The sequence below is a fragment of the Mandrillus leucophaeus genome, unplaced genomic scaffold (genome assembly GCF_000951045.1).
Source record: "Mandrillus leucophaeus isolate KB7577 unplaced genomic scaffold, Mleu.le_1.0 Scaffold539, whole genome shotgun sequence".
Taxonomy (NCBI): domain Eukaryota; kingdom Metazoa; phylum Chordata; class Mammalia; order Primates; family Cercopithecidae; genus Mandrillus; species Mandrillus leucophaeus.
In genome coordinates this window covers 86,441-108,223 of record NW_012105797.1, presented here as the reverse complement: position 1 = coordinate 108,223, position 21,783 = coordinate 86,441, and the positions used below count along the sequence as shown (strand labels likewise).

The following is a 21,783-nucleotide window of genomic DNA, read 5'->3' as shown; positions in this document are numbered from 1 at the left end:
GTTCTCTGTGGGGCCCTAGTATCTTGGTTCTCTTCCATGTTTTTAAGAGTAATGTAATGAGGCTGGGCACAGTGGCTCACGTCTGTAATCCCAACACTTTTGGGAGGCCAAGGCAGGTGAATTGCTTAAGCCCAGGAGTTGATCAAGACCAGCCTGGGCAACATGGCAAAACCTTGTCTTTACTAAAAATACAAAAAAATTAGCTGGACATGGTGGCTCATGGCTGTAGTCTTAGCTACTCGGGAGGCTGAGGCTGGGGGATCACCTAAACTTGGGAAGTTGAGGCTGTGGTGAGCCAAGATGGTGCCATGGCATAATAGCCTGGGGGAGAACGCTGTCTCAAAAAAAAAAAAAAAGGTAATGGAAAGGACACTGGAGTGAAAATTCTGGGTCTTAGTCCCAGTCGTGGAAGTGAATCATTCAGTAAGTGTTTACAAAGAACTACCTTTCATTGCACGTTAGGAGCTAGTAAATGATTCGTGTGTCTTACTAACTTTTGTTTAATCCTCACAGTTCCTCTATGAGGTTCATTACTATTATGTTCTCCATTGTATACATGAGAAAACTGGAGGTGCAAAGAGTATGTTAAATATGTTAGCTCTCAATAGTAATTACTGTGTTTGGGACTGGAGATACCAAGCCGTGTCCTTATGGAGGTTATAATCTAATGCAGAAGACCAGCAATAAGTAAGTAAAATAAAAACTAGTCATTGCAGGCAGGGATAAATGCTAAGAAGATAAATATGCTCAGAGAAAAATAATAATGGGAGAATGGCGAATAGTCTGCCATTTTAGATGGAATAAGCAGAGAAATCCTTTATTGGCCAGGGTAAATTCAAATAGAAACCAGAATGGAGCAAGGGAATTTGCTGCATGAATAATCTGTAGGAAGAGGCAGAAGGATAGCAATAGCACACAGGCCCTGAGCCAGTAGACTGTGGCTTGTTCTGGCAACATAAGATGGCCAGAGTAGCTTAAGCCAAATGAGCAAGAGCAGAGTAGTACTTGATGGCATCAAAGAGGGCACAGGCCAGCTCAGATGCGGCCTTGAATACACATCATTGTAAAGGAGTTTAGATTATGTTCTGATATCTTCTACATACACACACGTCTTTTGCTAGACAGAGACCTCTAAGGTCTTTTCCAGTATTAAAATCTTATGACTTTAAAGTAGTGATACCATTTCAAGCCATTCAAATCAGCAATGTGTTCTAGAGAAGAGTTGATTTGCACTTCTAGATACTCTTCAGGGGCAAAGCCATTTACCCTTGCTAAATTTTTCAAGGTGGCTGTCAGCTGTAGCTGTAAGAGCCTGTGGTTGGACCTTTCTGCCCCTCTACTGTCTCATTTTTCTTACCTATGCAGTCAGAGCTGTGCTGGGCATGGACTGTGTTTGCCAGTATATGGTATGTGTTTCAAGAATGTTAATCCCTACAGAGTCATTTTATGTTTTCTGGCACAACTGATGATTTTCTTCCTGTAACCTTTGTTTCCAGTTTGCTCAAGTACTTATGCTCCCCGATAGAGAGTGTGACAACTTGGGGTAGTAATAAAGTAAAGTATATGACAACTGTTGGAGTTGTGGGAACATGCCCCCTTTTGTTAATAGAGGCATAATTGTAACCAAAGAAATTTAATTTCTTCTTTAGCAAACACTGACATTTCTGTTTCAGAATGAGTGCTAAAGAAAAAAGGAAATATGAAAGTTACCATGTATCATGAATACATTGAGTTCTCTCTGTTAATAACTCAAAACTGATCTATAGCTAAAATTAAAAACATATAAGCGTATCGTAAATCTTGACTATGTCTGTGTTCACCTCTAATTCTGTTTGGAATAAGGCTTCAAATGCTTTCCAGAATGATGTGAGTTACAAATAAATAGAAAAAGAGTTATCCTGTCTTCCATTTATTTTATTTGTACATATCCATTTCAAGAAAAAAAGAGACTTAAAAAATACAATTCTATCCCAGAAATGGATCCTTATCTGCACAACCATTGAAGAAAAAAAAATCATGCAAACTGAAACTATGTTTTTTTGTAGTGACTGAGTGGAAGATGCAGTTATTCCAGTAGAATATATAAGAAGCTCTGATTTTACAACTGATAGCACAAAAGAAAACCCAAACTTCACTGGTTTAATGCAAGGAAACACAATTTTGCATATGGGTATGACAAGGTTTGCAAACTTCTGGAAAGGGCCCATATGAAACAAACACAAGATTGAACACACCACTTACTGACATGCCCCTCCTACCCACATCAGGTTTGTTACGGTATTTTTCACTTGCTTGGAAACAAATAAATGGGTGACCATTTAAAATCAAAATTATACTTTGATATGTGCCCAATGAATGAAATTGCAAATATCTCATGCTTTTAAATTACTTTTGGTCATTGATATTAATTTATAATTGCTGAAATGCATCACCATGTAGAGAAGAGACTAGGTTACACAATTTATCAGATTTGTTCCCTTAGCCATAATGACAGTATTCCAAAGTTCTTAAAAATAATAGCGAATGTTACTGATGACTAACGTGGGTTTTACCATCTTGGAAAACCTATACAATTTCATATTTTAAAATTTCTGTCAAATTTTGCTTGATGCCTCTATATCATGTACAAGGCATTGTGTAATCAACTCACCTTATGGCTCTGAGCCACCAGAAGATGAGAGTTGACGAAACAGCCAGACACCAAAGGAAGATGGCCAGGGCTGTCCCCTGTGCCAGGGGCCTCCACTGGGGAACAGTATGTAAATCTTGGGGAGAGGAAGATGTGACTGGGAGTTAGGGATGCTTAATGAGAGGAGAACCAGATGATCAGGGTGTAGCAAGGCCTGTAATCACAACAGGCACAGACTGGTACTGCACCACTGTTTATGTACTGACTAGCTCTGAGTGTGGCCTGCATGATATACAGTGTGTGTGCTGTGAGTGCAGACAGTTGTCTGAAGTGTGGAGAAGAGGTTGATAGTCCCAAATACACCATGCATGATTTCCAGATACCTCTCACACAGGTCTAGCTGGGAAGCAAACAGTGCTGTCAGGATTTAGGGGGTGGGGGAGTGGGGGCAGGGGGCACAAAAGGTTTAACTTGAAACATTGTGTTAAGGAATGAACTTTTTAATGTTTTTCTGTTTCCACTCTAACAAACATGCATTTTCGCCTTCAGAAAATAGAGTCAATAGCTGTGCAGAGTTGAAGAAAAACGTCCTCTGGTGTTCCCTCTGCATTTATCTATATTTAAAAGGAAAAAAAGAGAGTTAGTCTGAAATATTTGTAAATAAAATCATGTTTAATAATGAAAGATCACTATCAATTGCTCATAATTTGCTCTGCAAAATTTTAAAACACAAGACCCTCCAAAACAGAGAAAAAAGTGAAGAGTAGTGGTTTTAAAACTACATGTCTCAATTAAAACAACAATGAAGTACCACTACACATCTATTAGAATAGTCAAAATCCAAAGCACTGACACCACCAAATGCTGGTGAGGACATGGAGCAATAGGAACTCTCACTCATTGCTTGTGGGAACACAAAACGGTACACCCACTTCAGAAGACACTGCAGTTTCTTAAACTGAACATACTGTTACCATACTTTTTAGCAGTTGCACTTCTTGGTGTTTTACCCAAATGGGCTGAAACCTGAGCATCTACCCAAAAACCTGCATATGGATGTTGACAGCAACTTCATGCATAATTGACAAAACTTGGAAGCACCCAGGATGATCTTCAGCATTTTAATGGATGGATAAACTGATATATCCAGATGCACAGGGGAGTATTATTCAGTGCTAAACTTTATATTACTCAGTGATTCAGGCTTCTCTGAAGAGGGTACATATTGTTTGGTTCCAATTATATGATTCTGGAAAAATCAAAACTGGAGACAGGTTTAAAAAGATCAGTGGTTGATGGGCAGAGGGCAGGTGGAGATGAGAAGGTAGAGTACAGGATTTTTAGAGCAGTGTAACTAGTCTATGGGAACGCTGCTCAATTTTGCGGTGAACCTAAGACTTCTCTAAAAAGGAAGGCCTATTTAAAACAAGTCCCTAGGTAAAGCATTGCTATGGTCATGGAAAGACTTTGGAGTTACCTAAAATGAGACTTCTGAGTGTTCTGGTGCATTTGGGAATAGTAAGGAGATTGGGGCATGAGGGAGAGAGGTGTGGAGAAGAAAGCAAAAGGCTAGGACCACAGTGTGTAGGTGTGCTAAAGGCAAAGTCTGCTTGGAGACTGTTGACATGCCAGCCCAAGGAGGACATATCAAGGGAAGCTGACTTTCTGGGCACGAAAGTACTGCCCCTTCCCCTGTCCTAACATTGCACCAACCGCTGAGATTTGTTCCATTACACCTGTGTCGTCTACGGAAAGTAAAGGCCTGGCCAAGCACAGGAAGCACGTGGGAGGCCAGGGGAATGCTGGTGGCGTGCATCAACTTCCACAAGTGTCACCCAGGTTACTTTGGTAAAGTTGGTTATGAGGCATTACCACTTAAAGAGAAACCAGGGCTTCTGCCCAACTCTCGACCTTGACAAATGTAGACCTTGGTCAGTCAAGAGACATGAGTCATCACACGCTGACAAAAATAACAACAACAACAATAATAATAATAATAAATAAAACAGGTTGGAGCTGCTCCCATCATTGATGGAGTGCTATGGGCTACTGCAGAATTCTGAGGAAGGGAAACTTCCAAAGTAGCCTGCTGTCATGAAGGCCAAGTTCTTCAGCAGGAGAGCTGGGAGAAGACTAAGGATGTATATATAGGGGGAAATAGGGAGGCTGTGTCCTGGTGACTTGACGCCACAAGGAGGGAGCTTAACTAAATGCTAACAAATGAAAAAAAAAAAAAAGGAAAGGGTTGGTGATCTACATGAGTCATGGGGTGGGTGGTAAACTTGCTAAAACACAGCTTTCCAGGCCGTATCTGCAGAGGGTCTTGTTTGGTGGGTTTGGACTGGGTCTTTAATCTGTATATTTAACAAATTCTCCACATGATTTTGTTGTGGGCCATCTTGGAGCACACTTCGAGAAACACAAAGTTTTCAAACGTACATTTTCAAGCACACTTTGAGACTCTTGTCTACCTATCCAAATCTTCGTGCAAAACTAGTTTGCATTTTTCTACCCCTAGGGATTTCACTGCTTCCAGAGGTAGAATGAATTCTCAACACCATCAACAAAAAGCATGTTGCATGTTTAAATACTGGAGAAAATGGATACCACAATATTAATGGATACAACAATATTAATATAATGACTGTCATTCCCAAACTGGAAAAATCCTGTATGTCCATTAACAAGAGATGGATAAATTGTGACATAGTCATATAATGGAATACTATAGTAATTAAAAGAAAAAGAACCACAGCTATTTCAACAACATGGATTAATTTCACAAGCTTGAGGGACACAAGCCAGTCTCAAGAATATGAATACAGTAGGGTTCAGTTTATATAAGGTTTAAAAAAAAAAGCTATTTTGGTTAGCGATCCATACGTAGGCAATAAAGTCATAAAGATAGAAGCAAGGAAATGATTATCATGAAAGCCAGGATAGTAGTTACTTCTTGGGGAGAGGAAGGAAGCTGTGACAGGGGAGACATATGGGGAGGGTGGAGCTTCTGCAATTCTTTTCTATTTCTCGTCCTGCATGGTGGTTATATGAGTGTTCATTTTATTCCTCAAACTCTACATACTACTTTTATGCATTCCTGTATGTATGATATAGCCCACAATAAGGGAAAAATCAGTTTTTTAAAAGTTCTTTTCCCCTCTCGTAAATATGTCATACTTTATCCTTACAGGAGACTCAAATACAGCAATCTGCAATTTGTCTGTCCAGCTAGAGGTTCTACATCTGGACGGTAGGGACTTAGCCTTTGCCATGTTCATGGCCCCCACAGCACCTTGCTTATTGCTTTACTTCTTCCTCCTTTTCCTTTCAACCAACAAGCATTTCCTGGTTATCATCAATGTTTCGGAGTTACCAAGTTGAATGAGAAACAATGGTCCTGTTTTCCAAGAGCTCACGCTCAGTGGTAGAGATGAACATTCAACAGGAATTTACACTGTTAGGAGGTAAACACAGGAGCTAAAGGGGCACCTTCCACAATGTTGGGAGGGCAGAGAAGCTTTCTGAGGAAAGTAATAGTTGTCATCATTTAAAATGATAAACATTACTAGTAATGGCACAGAAATGCTTTTTAAATAACCAAAGTAATCCTGTCAATGATCTTAGAAGAGAAGTCTTGTTATCCCAGTTTTACAGATGATGAAACAGGGGCTCTGAAAGATGAATTAAATTTTTCAAGATAATGTGGTTAAGTAAGTGGAGAGAACTGGTTCACACCCACGCCTTTGATTTTGAAGTCTTTGCACGTCTTGACTTTACTACACTATGCTGACCAGTTCAAAATGGTGGATGGCCAGATATGAGGGGGAGTAGCAAGGAGTGAAGCTGTAATTGTAATGACAGGCTGGGCTATGAAAAGGCTTATGTTCCCTATTGCATGACGATAATGAGGAACCACGTGAGAACTGTTTTTTTGTTTTGTTTTGTTTTTTGTTTTTTAAAACAGGGTCTTGCTCTGTTGCCCAGTCTGGAGTGCAGTGGTGCGATCTTGGCTTACTGCAGCCTCTGCCTCCCAAGTTCAAGCGATTCTTCTGCCTCAGACACCTGAGTAGCTGGGATTATAGGTGTGTGCCACCATGTCTGGCCATTTGTCTTTTTAGTAGAGATGGGGTTTCACCATGTGGCCAGGCTGATCTTGAACTCCTGACCTCAAGTAATCTACCTGCCTCAGCCTCCCAAATTAAGGATTAAGGTGGGAGCCACTGTGCCCAGCCCATGTAAGAGTTTTTAAGGAATGGGCTGACATCATAAAATATGGGTACACAGCAAATATTTGATAAATATTTGTTCCATCAAAAATAACTGCAGAGTCCAGGCGCGGTGGCTCACGCCTGTAATCCCAGCACTTTGGAAGGCCGAGGCAGGCGAATCATGGGTCAGGATATTGAGACCATCCTGGCTAACATGGTGAAACTCCGTCTCTACTGAATATACAAAAAAAAAAAAAAAAAAATGGCTGGGTGTGGTGGCGGACGCCTGTAGTCCCAGCTACTCGGAAGGCTGAGGCAGGAGAATGGCGTGAACCCAGGAGGCAGAACTTGCAGTAAGCTGAGATCACGCCACTGCACTCTAGCCTGGGCAACAGAGTGAGACTGTCTCAAAAAAAAAAAAAAAAAAAAAAAACGAAAAAACGAACAAAAAAACTGCAGAAAGGTTGAAGTGCAAGGCAAAGAGCCCTGTATGAGGCGTGCCTGGGATTGCCCTCAGTGTGCTTCAGGACTTGACAGGCCATTCATCCTCTTGGGGCCTCAGTTTCCTCCTCTATCATATGAAGGGACTGAACTAGGACTAGATAACCTCCAGGTCTGGTTCCAGCCTGGATGTTCTATGCTATTCCAGATCTGAGCTCACTTTTTAGTGGGGATGAGCTCCTCTCAGCAGGCGTCAGGATTGTTCAGTTTAGTTTGGTGTTGCTAGTTAAGCTGGGCCTAGAAGAATAGACATGTACTGGAAGATAATAAAGGTGGCAAAGGTGTAGAGATCTGAAAGCACATCGATTTTTCAGCAAACAGTGGGTCATTTGTTGAGGACAGAGCAAATGCTGCATGGGATGATGAGGGCAGGCAGAGAAAAAGAGGAAGCTGGAAAAATAGGTTTGAATGAGGTGTCTCCATAGATTTGCCTATTTGGGACATTTTATATCAATGGAATCACACAATATATGGTCTTTTGTGACTGGTTTCTTGGCATAATATTTTCAAGGTTCAATACTTGGTTCCTTTTTATTGCTGAATAATGCTATGCTGCATTTAACCTGAATGTTCCAAACATGCCTTGGGATGTCTTCCTTCCTCATCTCTTTTCAGCAAATCTGTTTCCGCCCACAGCCCACTGTACAGTCACCTGACCTCACCTTATCAAACGCTGGGAGGACGGAGGAAAGGAAGGGGTTGCTAGCTCACATCCCTGCCCCTTCTCAGGTTTCCTTCCCTGTAGCAGGGACGGGTAAGAAGGTATAAATCCACAAACACTTGATATTATTTACACTGTCCATGATTGTATATCAGTGGAAAATGCACCAGGTCTGTCACTGGTCCCCAAGAAGTTCCATGAGGACAAAGACTCAAATACAACTATTTTGTGCATAATGTAAGTTCTTCACCCTAGTGATCCAATTTTTCGTCTTTGGCACAAACACTTCCCCAAATCAGCCCCAGATCCTCCCCAGAAGAGGAAGATAAGTAGCCTAGGGAATGACTCTAAGTGACCGTCTACTTCAAATGCATGTGAATTTTCTCACTACAATATCACTGCCTAATTGAGGCACACGTGTAGTGGGACTTTCAGCCTCAGTGATGCCCTCTGCTTCATCTGTACAAACTCCAACTGTGTTCCAGGGCCCTTTCTTGTCCTCACAAAGTGGTGGATATTTTGCAGCATATTCCTCATTATTTATCTGTTCTCCAGCCTCTTGCTGAATTCCACCAGTTCCTTGCATTTAACTGACTTAGCATGTTCTATTTCTGCTCCTGGGCCCTGAAACATTTCTCTCCTCCAATCTGTCTTCTGCAACCATTACTAACTAACATTCCCAACTTTATATATGATTTTCTAAATTTATCTTCTTTCCAAAAGAAAACCATACCTATGTTTCTCATACTCATAATGTGTCTTTTAACACTATTAATATACAATTTTTTTTAAAGAACACTTTTTTTTTTTTTTTTTTTTTTGAGGTAAGGTTTCACTCTTTTACCCAGGCTGGAATGCAGTAGTGAGATCATAGCTCACTGTAACCTCTAACTCCTGGGCTCAAGTAATCCTCCTGCCTCAGCCTCCCAAGTAGCTGAGACTATAGGCATGTGCCACCATGCCCAGCTACTTTTTTGTATGTTTTTGTAGAGATGGGGTCCTGCTATGTTGCCCAGACTGGGCTTGAAGTCCTGACCTCAAGCGATCCTCCCACCTCAGCCTCCCAAAGTGCTGAAATTATAGGTGTGAGCCACTGTGCCTGGCCAAGAATACATTTATTATGTTCTATTTCCTCCATGTTTCATAATTGATAACTTGGTCATTCAACATAATGCCAGTGTTACACTCACATAAATTGGGTTGATCCTTGTCCAGGATTTCTTTTAGACTCTGATAAAAATACATTTGTTCATTACAATAACCTTTGAATGTACTCTATTACCTTCTGCCTTTTACTATCACAGTGAACTAAAGGCTCTTTCTGCATTACCTTCCCCACTGACTATCACAGTGGACATGCACTCGTTGCAATTCAGTGCAACATTTAACTTTTCGCTTCTTGGTCAGATAAAACCCAGCCTTAGCCCAGATATTTGTATATTGTTAAAGAAAAAAAATGTTCAATGATTCTTGTTAAAGCATGGTAAGGGAGGCTTTATTGGGGACCATTACGATGGGTATAGATAGGGACTACGGCAACAGGATTTTGCAGCGGGGGAGAGGGATGGGACTCAACTCTGAATACAGCGTGGGCAAGTGGGAATTTATAGTCAAGGAGCAGGATGGGTGTCAGTGGATGGAAAATTATTAAGAGGTAATAATATCAGGAGTAAGGAAAATTCTGGCTACCGACCTGACAGGACCCTTGCTGAAGACAGACCAACATGATCAGACAGCACCTGGGGATGATGGAGGATGAGCACCCCAATCAGATATTGAGGGTAGGGATCTTGCTAAAGTGATTTAGCAGGTGTTACAAGGAAGTGCACAGATGGGCCTAGGAGAAGGTTCAAGAGTCTGACTAAAGTTTGGTCAGCAGAGAACCTTTGTCAACATCCAGCTAGACAGTAAGCTCCGTGAGCACGAGGCCATTACTCAGCATAGTATCCCCCGTGCCTGGCTCGAGGTAGAAAGGCAAAAAACCAAAAAGGTAAACAAAAGAATGTATCCTCTATTCCCACATTTGCTCTTCTTTTCCTCACAGAAATGAACTGTTGTGAGGGAAGAAGCATGTTCTTAAAGTCCATTTTCTGCAGTCTGGGCTTTATGGAAGGAGAACGCATTCTGCCTTCTAAAAACAAGGCGACTTGGTTTCAGCACAGAGGACTCAGCACACAGCACCTCAAGGACAGTGCTAGTTATTTTCTGTCAATCAGGCCAGGGCTGATGTTTTGGGGAGGGCTGGGGCGGGGTCCCGGGGCTCTCAGTGGTCCATTGCCCACCTCTATTTCCCTCCCCAATCCCTCTCCTCATTTTGTTTTGTGGCTTAAATATGGGGACTTCTTAATGAAATTAAAAAACTGCTTATTGCCAACCAGTCAGTCATGTGCTGTAGTGCTTGCCCCTGTGGAGCCCAAAGATGTGGGTAGGTTTAAAGACAAAATCAAATAAGGCTTTCTAGATGGGAAAAGCAGTCTTTAACTTGGGTGAGTAGAAAACTCCGTGAAGTTAGTTGGGATCCTCCTTAGGACCAAGATGCCAAGTTTTGAGAATAAAGGCAGTGAGGCAATTTCTATTGTCTTATAGAAGGCATGTATGCGTGTGTGTGTGTGGTGGGAAAAGGCTGGATTCCTGAAGTGCATTTTGTTTTGTTTTGTTTTGAGACGGAGTTTCGCTCTTGTCACCCAGGCTGGAGTGCAACGGTATGATCTCAGCTCACTGCAACCCTCACCTCCCAGATTCAAGCAATTCTCCTGCCTCAGCCTCCCGAGTAGCTGGGATTACCGGCACGTGCCACCACGCCCAGCTAATTTTTGTATTTTTAGTAGAGACAGGGTTTCACCATGTTGGCCAGGCTGCTCTCTGACTTCTGACCTCAGGTGATCCGCCTGCCTCGGCCTCCCAAGTGCTAGAATTACAGGTGGGAGCCACTGCCCATGGCCTGAAGTGTATTTTTCAGGAGCAAAAGAGAGCCCAGTTGAACTGGGTGGGAACAAAGCCTTTTGTCTACTCTCCAAAATTCTCCTTTGGTTCTACAGGTTACCTCGACTCTTCCTAAGTCTCAAAGTAGATTCTCTTTGCTCATCTAATTCCCATGTATAGAGTATTTTAAGGGAATAAGTGGCATTTATCATTTTGTATATAACTGCAACTCAAAGGAAATGGAAAAGAACCAATTTACTAAATGCTTTCAAAGTTACAGGAACTTTTCTTGGTGCTTAGAGCTTTAGCAAATTTAAACCAATTAGCTTATAAGGTACTGGTGCTTAATGTCCTTAGCAAACAGAGAACAGTCCTGCACAATCAGCTTACTGACTGTTTCCTATGAATGAGACTTCCTCAGTAATTGTGCAAACTTGAAAGTAATATGTCCTCCAACATAGAGTATGTTTACTCCATAATCAATTATTATACTATTAATTCATAGTAACCCTCTTTTATCACGAATAGTCAAAAGTAAGTTTCATCGTGACCTTTCTCCAAAAGATCTGCAATTCTGAGTCAGCAAAGTCAGTATGTATGGGGTCTTAATGTATTTAATTTAGTTAGAAACTAGGTAAGTAGATTTGCTTCTGACTTCAAGAATTTACCAGCCGGATGGAGTGGCTCATGCCTGTAAACTGCCCATGCTTTGGGAGGCTGAGGTAGGAGGATTGCTTCAGCACAGGAGCTCAAGACCAGCTTGGGAAATATAGTGTCTCTACAAAAATAAAAAAATTAACTGGACACATGCCTGTAGTCCTAGCTGCTGGAGAGGCTGAGGTGAAGGATGGCTTGAGGCCAGGAGCTTGAGGCTAAAATGAGCTGTGATGGAGCTATTGCACTCGCTCCAGCCTGGGCAACAGGGTAAGACCCTGTCCCTTAAAAAAATAAATAAATAAATAAAAGAGGCTGAGGTGGGAGGATCACTTGAGCCTAGGAGGTTGAGGCTGCAGTAAGCCATGATCATGCCACTGTACTCCAGCCTGGGTGACAGTGAGATCCTGTCTCAAAAAAAAAAAAAGAAAAGAAAAGAAAAGAAAATGTGGTACATATACACAATGGAGTACTATTCAGCTATAAGAAAGAATGAGATCCTGTCATTTGCAACAACATGTATGGAACTGGAGGTCATGTTAAGTGAAATAAGCCAGGCTCAGAAAGACAGACTTCGAATGTTCTCACTTATTTCTGAAAGCTAAATGTTAGAGCAATTGAACTCATGGAGATAGACAGTAGATAGTTACCAGGGTCTGGGAAAGGAGAGGGGGAAGTGGGAATGGCTAATGGATACAAAAATTAAGGTAGATAGAATGAATGCGATCTAGTATTTGATAGCACAAAATGGTGACTCTAGGCAACAATAACTTATTGTACACTTAAAAATAACTAAAAGACTATAATTGGATTATCTGTAACACAAAGAAAGGACAAATGCTTGAGGTGATAGATACCTCATTTCCCCTGATGTGATCACTGCACACTGCATGCCTATAGCAAAGTATCTTACGTACCCCATAAATATATACACTAATATGTACCCACAAAAAGTAAAAATTTTAAGAAAGAAAGAAGCATAAAAAAGAATTTACCATTTTTGGTCTGAGACGTGATATAAAATCCTGCAGTAAGTGATGTTCTGACAAGTATAGCAAAATATTATTTCATTAAAAAGCTAACAGCAGGCCAGGTGCAGTGGCTCATGCCTGTAATCCCACCACTTTGGGATGCCGAGGCGGGTGAATCACCTGAGGTCAGGAGTTCAAGACCAGCCTGGCCAACATAGTGAAACCTGGTCTCCACTAAAAATACAAAAAGTAGCAGGGTGTGGTGGCGGGCACCTGTAATTCCTGCTACTCGGGAGGCTGAGGCAGGAGAATCGCTTGAGCCCGGGAGGCAGAGGTTGCAGTGAGCTGAGCAACAGAGTGAAATTCTGTCTCGAAAAAAAAAAAAAAAAAAAAAAAAAGCTAAAGCAAGTGAAGAGGAAACAGTAAATTTTTGAGTTTTTACCTGACTTCTTGAAGGAAAAGTAGAGCGGTGATGATATTTCTACCCAGCAGTCAACAGAACATATTACTAAATGAAGAAAGCAATTACACTGCTTTGGGAATTACACATTTTGTTTACTCTTTCTCTTTAGTTCCATGGATTTGTAAATCATAAAACGGTTGGCTGGTCCAAACATTGCCTATGTCTAGTGGTGTTTTTCCTGAGTTTTCCCACACGGTTGAAACCATTGCTAGAGTCTCATTTTATTTTTCATGTATTGGCACCATGGAACCTCTGGGACAAAGCCAAGCTGTTACAGCGTGGTTTAGGATCACGCTCTGTGTGCCAGCACCTTCCTTTTCTAATCTTGTCCCCTGTTAAACAAGACACAGCCTCACACCACAGGGATCGCTAACTGCCAGAGGATAACAGCAGCGGCTCAGCAAGGCAGACCTGAGTGTGCAGAACCTGGGCATGGTCTGGGGAAAATCATCAAATGCAGTTTTCAAAAGTTGGGGTTATGTAAAAGGCTGCTCATCGGGGGTCATCCAGTTCACATATCCAGTCAGTCCACATAGTTCTCATTATCAAGGCCATAGAAAGAAGGAGGACTATATATACATTGACTTTAGAGAGATTTAAGGACAAACTTCAGCAAAAATATAAGGATGATTTATAATCAGCACATTAATGGTTTCTCTAAATAGGACTTCCCATAGTTCGCGCAGCTTGTCCACTTACACGTTTTAAGTAACTGTTTTTCCTTTTCTCTTTCTCTCCGTTCTGCCTAAAGTTTTGAATAACATCTTTTAGCAGATATGAAAAAAAATCATCCTTTCTAAAATGATCTCTCTAAAACACCTGCTCAATCATTTTCCTGTTTAAAAGTTTCTCAGTGCTTGCCTCCTAGAACTTGAGTACTTTCAGGATTCAGTCCAAACATCCTTGGGTAGGCTAGAACGATGCAATATGGTGTAGCCCCTAGCCACACATGGTTTCGGAGCACTTGAAATCTGACTAGCACAAGAAAGGAACTGAATTTTTAATACTGTTTAATTAAAATTAATCTAAAATTTAAACCTGGTATTTGACCCAACTTTTGGAAAATTAAAAACTATCTTTGGAATGACTTGGGTAGGTGAAATCTACTTTTCAACTGTAAATTTTATGAAATATAAATATAGTTCCAGTATTTTTTATGGAAACTTAGCAGCTAAATTTGAGGTAAAGCCCTAAGTACCAGATTTTGAATACACAGTTCATAAAAAAAAATGTAAAAATATTTCATTAAGAATTTTATGGCTGGGCACGGTGGCTCACGCCTGTAATCTCAGCACTTTGGGAGGCCGAGGCGGGCAGATCAAGAGGTCAAGAGATTGAGACCATCATGGCCAACATGGCGAAACCCCATCTCTACTAAAAATGCAAAAATCAGCCAGGTGTGGTGGCGTGCACTTGTACTTCCAGCTACCCGGGAGGCTGAGGCAGGAGAATCGCTTGAACCCAGGAGGTGGAGGTTGCAGCGAGCCAAGATCGTGCCACTGCACTCCAGCCTGGTGACAGAGTGAGACTCTGTCTCAAAAAAAAAAAAAAAAAAAAGAGAGAATTTTATATTGATTACATGTTGAAATGATACTATAGGCTATATTAGGCTACATAAAATATATTGTTAAATTAATTTCACCTGTTTCTTTTTACCTTTCTTTGTGTGTCTACTAGAAAAGTTTAAATTATACATGTGGCCCACATTATATTTCTTTTGACAGTGCTGAGCTAGCAAATGTATTGAATGCAGGAGGAATGAATGAATGAATGGATTCAAAGTCCTTTACTGCTTGCTTCAATCTTGCTCTTTAGTCTCATCTGTCACGACTTTAATTCATCTGTTTGGCACTTCATCTGGGCCAGCATTCCTGGCTCTTTCACGAGTCAGTGGCTTTGTTCCCTCTCCTCCATCTGGTTTGAGTTTCTCTTCATCTTTTAGGACCCAGCTCAAATGTCCTCTTTTCTCTGAAGCCTTTACTTACCTCCCCAGGCCTGAGCTCTGTGCTCCTAAATTTAGGCCTGGAGCATTCTGTAGATCCTATTACGGCACCTACCACTTCGCTGGGGTTTCATGTGTCACAGAGTTTCACAAGTCTGTTTTGTTTTGTTTTGTGTAGAGACGGAGTCTCACGCTGTCGTTCAGGCTGGAGCGCAGTGGTGCGATCTCAGTTTACTGCAACCTCTGCCTCATGGGTTCAAACAATTCTTGTGCCTCAGCCTCCTCCCGAGTAGCTGGGATTACAGATGCACACCACCACACCCATCTAATTTTTGTATTTTTAGTAGAGAGAGAGTTTCACCATGTTGGCCAGACTGGTCTCGAACTCCTGACCTCAAGTGATCTGCCCTCCTCAGCCTCCCTAAGTGCTGGGATTAAAAGCACATATCTTTTCCCATGAATTCCCAGCATTAAGTAGCATGCCTTGGACCTTAGAGATGCCCAGTAAATGTCTACTGAGCATGTCAAAGATTTTACATAGAATAGCGCCAATTCTTTGCTGGTAGAATTCATGTCAGTGACTCCAGGAGGGGTTCTGAGTTAAAGTGGACCTTAGTGAAGGGGGTGCCGTAAGATGGGCAAAGGCAAAATCTGTTATGTGATTATCACAACCACAGAGGAAGAAATCAAGAATGTGTACAGATGAGTCAAAAGGGCCTGGAATTCTCTTCTGCTTGCTGTTTGGGAAGGAGACACGCATGCAGCAAGCACAACTCATTTCAGCAGGACCGCAGGGGTGCAAACGGTATTGCACTGAATCAAAAGGTCTTTGCAGGAGTCTGGTGAAGGTCTGATGATCAGGAAGGAAAGGGGGTGGAGAGAAGACTATTTTAAGCAGAGTCATAAAGAAAAAGTCTCTTAAGTCTTTGAGAACCAGATGGAAGATTTATGCTTCATTTGTCAAGTGAGAGGACAGAACCTTAGGGTTCCTCTACGTCACTCTCTCCTTCGGGCACACCTTTCTCTTCACTGCACCAGCAGGAGGGAGGGCTGTATCTAAATCTAGCTTTCTAGCTGTCATCCAAGGCAGGCCCAGATGAAATGCAGGGACGCTTCAGACTTGAAACTGATAAGCCTCCCCAGCGAAGGTGGGGCACTGATAAAGGAGGCAAGCAGCCAGGAGCTGGGAAATTCCAAAGCGTAGTTACACTTCAAAGAACTCTTTCCAGGGCAACATGGAGAGCCAGGGGAGTAGAAACGAATGGGTTTAAAGACATCAGCCTCTGCTTAAAATAGCTCAGCAGTCTCTCCTACTAGAAAAAAAATCTAAGCAAGCATGTCCTTCCACCACATAGTTGTTAGTAGTAGACAAAAACAACCAAACTAAACTAGAAACAACCTAGTTCAATAAACTATAGAACATCTATATTGTGGCATATTATATAGCTATGAAAAAGAAAACAATATTGTGATGTGTTGACCTGGAGGTGTTTTGCAGAAATGTGTACAGCTTGGTAGTATTTGCATGAAATCACACCCCCCATCATGGTTGTGTGTGTGTGTGTGTCTGTAGTAAACAGTTTGATTTCAGAGAGAAAGAATGAGGGGCTGGGGGAAAGAAGAGAAGAAAGAGAGAAAGAGAACAGGAGGAGGAGGAAAAGGAGGAAGGGAGGAGAGGTGGAAAGATACACAATAAGCTGTTCACATTGGTTATTTGAGGGAAGCAAGGTTGTGAGGAGCATTGTGAATTTTGTGTGTGTGTGTGTGTGTATATAGTCATGCACCGATAACAATGTTTTGGTCAATGACAGACTGCTTATACAATGGCAGTCTCATAAGATTATAATGAAGCTGAAACATTTCTAGCACCTTGTGATGTGGTAGCCATCAATGTCAGAGCGCAATGGATTACTCATGTGTTTGTGGTGCTGCCGGTGTTGTAAAAATATAGCACGTACAATTATGTAAAGTACACAGTGCTTGATAATGATGATAAACGACTATGTTACTGATTTATGTATTTCCTATATTATACTTTCAATTATTATTTCAGTGTGCATTTTTTCTACTTGTTAAAAGAGCTAACTGTCAAACAGCCTCAGGCAGGTCCTTCAGGAATGTTTCAGAAAAAGGCCTTGTTATCAAAGCAGGTGACAGCTCCAGGCATGTTACTGCCCTGAAGACCTTCCAGTGGGCAAGATACGGAGGTAAAGACAGTGGCATGATGATTCTAACCCCGTGTAGGCAGGCCTAGGTGAATATGTGTGTCTCCATCTGAGTTTTTAAGAAAAAAAAAGCTTAAAAAGTAAAAAAAGATTTTTTTAAATAGGAAAAACCTTATAGAATAAGGATATAAAGCAAAAAATACTTTTGTACATCTGTACTATGTGTTTGTGTTTTAAGCTAAGTTCTATGAAACAGTCAGAAAGTGAAAAAATGTTAAAAGTTTATAAAGTAAAAAGGTTACAGTAAGCCAAAGTTAATTTATTATTGAAGAAAAATATTTTATAAATGTAGCATAGCCTAAGTATATACAGTGTTTATAAAGCCTACAGTAGTATACAGCAATGTCCTAGGCCTTCACGTTCATTCAATGACTCATCCGGAGCACCTGCCAGTCCTGAAAGCTCGATTCATGGTAAACACTCTATACAGCAAGTTTACCACTGACATTTTTTATTCTGTATTTTTACTGTATCTTTGCATATTTCAATATGTTTAGATACACAAATGGTTACCATTGTGTTACAGTTGCCATGGTCTTCAATACAGTGACAGGCTGTAGTGTGTAGTGAGCTATACCATCTAGGTTTCTGTAAGTACACTCTCTGATGTTTGCGCAACGACAAAATTGCCTAATGATGCATTTCTCAGATTATATCCCTACTGTTAAGTGATGCATGACTGTGTGTGTGTGCGTGTGTGTGTACTCGCACATATACACATAAATATATACAGTCTACTCTCTGTATCCAAAGTTCTGCACCTGCAGATTCAACTAACCAGAGGTCAAAAATATTCCCTCCATCGACCCTGCTCCTACCTTGTATGGAATCTGGCCAGCATCCCGATACAGCTTCCCAGCTTCCCACTAAAATACTCGTGAAGACCCTCCAAAATGAGAATAGTCACAAGAATTCTGAAAACTTGGACTGCTCGCTATTATCAGGGGTTCATGTCTGTGGTCCCAGCTACTTGGGAGGCTGAAGTGGGAGGATTACTCGGGCCCAGGGAAGTTGAGGCTGCAGTGAGCCGTAATTGCACCACTGCAAACCCGACTGGGCAACACAGAGAGACCCTGTCTCAAAACAACCAACCAAAAAACCAATAGAGCTATGTTTATTGACTTTTGGTAGAAAAATACTTATTATGACTTAAATTATGTCCAGTGAAACTGTCACTTGTGCGTGAAGCCACTATAATGGCATTCTCAGATATTCACTGAGAAATTGAACTAAAAATTAGTTACTTTAGTCAACTGAAAGAAGAATCAAAATTAAGAATTTGATACAGAGAACTCAAGGCATAAAAGTAATTTTGGGTTTTCCTTTACTTGTGTTAGACTCCAAACTTGGGAATCCAGTAGATTTTGCAACCAGGTGGTGAAATGTGACCTTATGGTACCTTCTGCTTCCACTTTCCTCAGTAATACCAGAAACTGCAGGAACTTCTCACTCTTCGTGCCTCAATTCATAGGGCTTCTCCTGATAGCATGGTGACCAGAACAATGAGGACCATTGCATTTCAGGACCTAATGGAAACGGTCAAACTATTCACAAAGTTGAGACATCGCAGCAGCAGAATCACTGAGGAAAAAAGCTTATTATCTCCTCTACAAAAGCAGAGTTGCCAAGGAACTTGATTTTCTGTGTCTGTAAAACTCATGTTTAACGAGTCACTGGGCTCTCTTTTTATTTTTTAAATCAGTTAACAGTAGCAAACAACGCAGGGACAGATATAGTCTGTTATCAGACCTTCTTCATCTATGGCCTGGGGTGTTTCTGCGCTAATTATGCCATGAACAAAATGTACATAAAAAATGGAAAAAACAAAATGTAAGGAAATATAATGTTCATTGGTGATTATCTTCGGGTGGAAGAATTCTGAATAATTTTAATGTTTACCTTTATATTCTTAAATTTTCTAGTTTGTTTCTTTTTTAAACAATGTGTAGTTGTTACTCGTATACTTAGTTTAAAAAGAGGCTTTAAATATCATTTGATACAATTCTGCCTGTGCCACTTGAGAGAGCTGTTTCTGTGGTTTCTCTCAGCTCACAACAAGCCCTTCTCTCTGGGTATTCCTTGTCCTCCATCTGCTTCACAGGGAAGAGTCCCAGGTAACCATGTTTATATCCGTCAGGTCCTAATTCAAATGCTACCTCCTCAGACTTTCCAAACAGCTGCCCGCTGTGCTTACTCCCAGCAATGCATTCTGTTTGGTTTTATCCACTGAACTCGTTAGTGGTTGCTTTATTTTCTTGTTTACTGTTTGTGTTTTATCCACAGAACTTGTTAGTGGTTGCTTTATTTTCTTGTTTACTGTTTGGCTCTTTTTCGTTATTATTATTATTTTTGAGACCGAGTCTCGCTTTGTCACCCAGGCCAGAGTGCAATGGCGTGATTTTGGCTTACTGCAAACTCCGCCTCCCAGGTTCAAGCAATTCTCATGCCTCAGCCTCCCCAGTAGCTGGGATTACAGATGTGCACCACCACGTCCAGCTAATTTTTGTATTTTTAGTAGAGACGGGGTTTTGCCATGTTGCCAGGCTAGTCTCGAGCTCCTGGCCTCAAGTGATCCACCTGCCTTGACCTCCCAAAGGGCTGGGATTACAGGGGTGAGCCACCATGCCTGGCCTGTTTTTCTCTTTTCAGTGAGGGGCTTTGTCACGTTGACTACTGTGTCCCCAGCACCAAGTGTCGGGTCCCAAACATACCATATGCACTCAGTAAAGTACAGAACACAGGAAAAAGCTCCCCTGTGACCCCAGCTGCCTGTCTATAGCTAAGAGGGCCAAGAAGACCCTGAGCAAAGCAAGGCCAACCACATCATTTCTCTCAGGAATCTGGAACTGGGGATCACAGTGCCGTGGTAACGTACAAATGCGAAAGCTGTCAGGTGGGCATATTCTGGCTTGAAGGCCAGAGAAAGAAAAAAAAAAACTGGCTTAGAAAGGCGTTTGTGAAGCAGTGGGGAGCACTGGGAGCTTTTTAGACCTGATCCCACATGCCCTCTGGAGCCTTCTGTGCCTCAGTCTTGAGTTTTCTAACCTTTTAAAAGTTCTGCGTTTCAGGTTAGGCCAGCAGGAGTTGGCACCTGTTACCTACAACCACGGAGTCTGGCTCAGTATTACCTACAATCACAATCATGTTTTAAAAATTCACAGCAAAAAGGTATGGTGGAAACGCTCCAAAATGTTTGCCTCTGAGTGGTGGGACTACCCAGTTTTCTATATTTTCTTTGTTTCTTTTTTCTTTTTTTGGAAACAGATCTTGCCAGGTTAGTGCGTGGCACCATCTTGGTTCCCTGCAGCCTCGACCTCCTGGGCTCAAATGATCCTCCCACCTTAGTCCCCTGAGTGGTTGTGACCACAGATGTGTTCCACCATGCCCGGCTAACTTTTGTATTTTTGTAGAAATGGGTTTTGCCACGTTGCCCAGGATAGTCAAGTACTCCTAGGCTCCTGGCTGGGCGTGGTGGCTCATGCCTGTAATCCCAGCACTTTGGGAGGCCAAGGCGGGCGGATCACAAGGTCAGGAGTTCGAGACCAGCCTGGCCAACATAGTGAAACCCCGTCTCTACTAAAAATACAAAAAATTAGCCAGGCATGGTGGTGGGTACCTGTAATCCCAGCTACTCATGAGGCTGAGTCAGGGGAATGGCTTGAACCCGAGAGGCAGAGGTTGTAGTGAGCCAAGATTGCGCCACTGCACTCCAGCCTGGGCGACAGAGCGAGACTCTGTCTCATAAAAACAAAAAACAAAACAAAAAAAATGGATTCCTAGGCTCCAGTGACTCACACTTGCCTTGGTTTTCCAGACTGCTGTGATTATAGACATGTGCCACCACACCTGACCAGTTTTCTATATTTTATAAAGCAAGTATGTGTTACTTTTATAATAATAGACTTGGTAAATTCTAGTAGATCGTGTTCTATCCACTTTAGGAAGAAGAACTGAGAGGTGAAGCAGTGAAACGACTCACCAAAGTTGACGAAAGTGTGCCTGGGGCTTTCTGATGCACAGGCCCATATTCCGCCCCCCTCACCCCGCAGGGGGTCTTTGGCTAGTAACTGTGCTTTTCATCCCCAAATGCTACATTTCAGTCATTTATGCCATAATAAATTATCTCGCTAAGGTGAGAGAAAACTTCTTATAGGCTAACTCTAGTCAGTCGGGGGTGACGGTCCATCCTGCTGTGTTGAGTTAGTTTGTGAGGCAGCGTTCAGACTTGGTAGGAAGTGCCATGACCGGTGAACGCTGCCTGGCCCCAGTGCAGGGAGGTGGGGGATGGAATGGAGCGAATTCTTTCTTGGATGCAGGGCGAAGCTCTGCTTTCTGAGAGGGAGGAAAGCAGGCAGAAAGGGGTACACCTGTATCACGTATACTTCCATCTCCGGTGGGCATGTTATAAGAAATTCTAACTTTATTTTACAAGGATGGCATTATGATGACATAAAGAATAAGGGAGTAGCTGTATACATTCTGCTTTGCTTTAAAAATTCTCTTTGTTTGATGGAAGAACATACCATGCTCATGGATAGGAAGAATCAATATCGTGAAAATGGCCATACTGCCCAAGGTAATTTATAGATTCAATGCCATCCCCATCA

General features: G+C 41.8%; 1 protein-coding gene across 2 annotated transcripts in view; it reads right to left on the bottom strand.

The window, feature by feature from the left end:
- Positions 1 to 1,896: 1,896 nt before the first annotated feature.
- Positions 1,897 to 21,783, bottom strand: part of LOC105551920 (adenylate kinase isoenzyme 5-like) — a 76,468-nt gene continuing 56,581 nt past the window's right edge. Inside the window, exons 6-7 of one of the 2 annotated variants that reach the window (XM_011997359.1) lie at positions 3,151 to 3,243; positions 1,897 to 2,506 (exon numbers count right to left, since the gene is read on the bottom strand). In XM_011997359.1, the coding sequence (XP_011852749.1) occupies positions 3,175 to 3,243 (69 nt within the window). In that variant the 3' untranslated portion in view covers positions 1,897 to 2,506; positions 3,151 to 3,174. Of the gene's footprint in view, positions 3,244 to 21,783 lie in introns of both variants that reach the window. The other variant, XM_011997358.1, reaches the window with a different exon arrangement.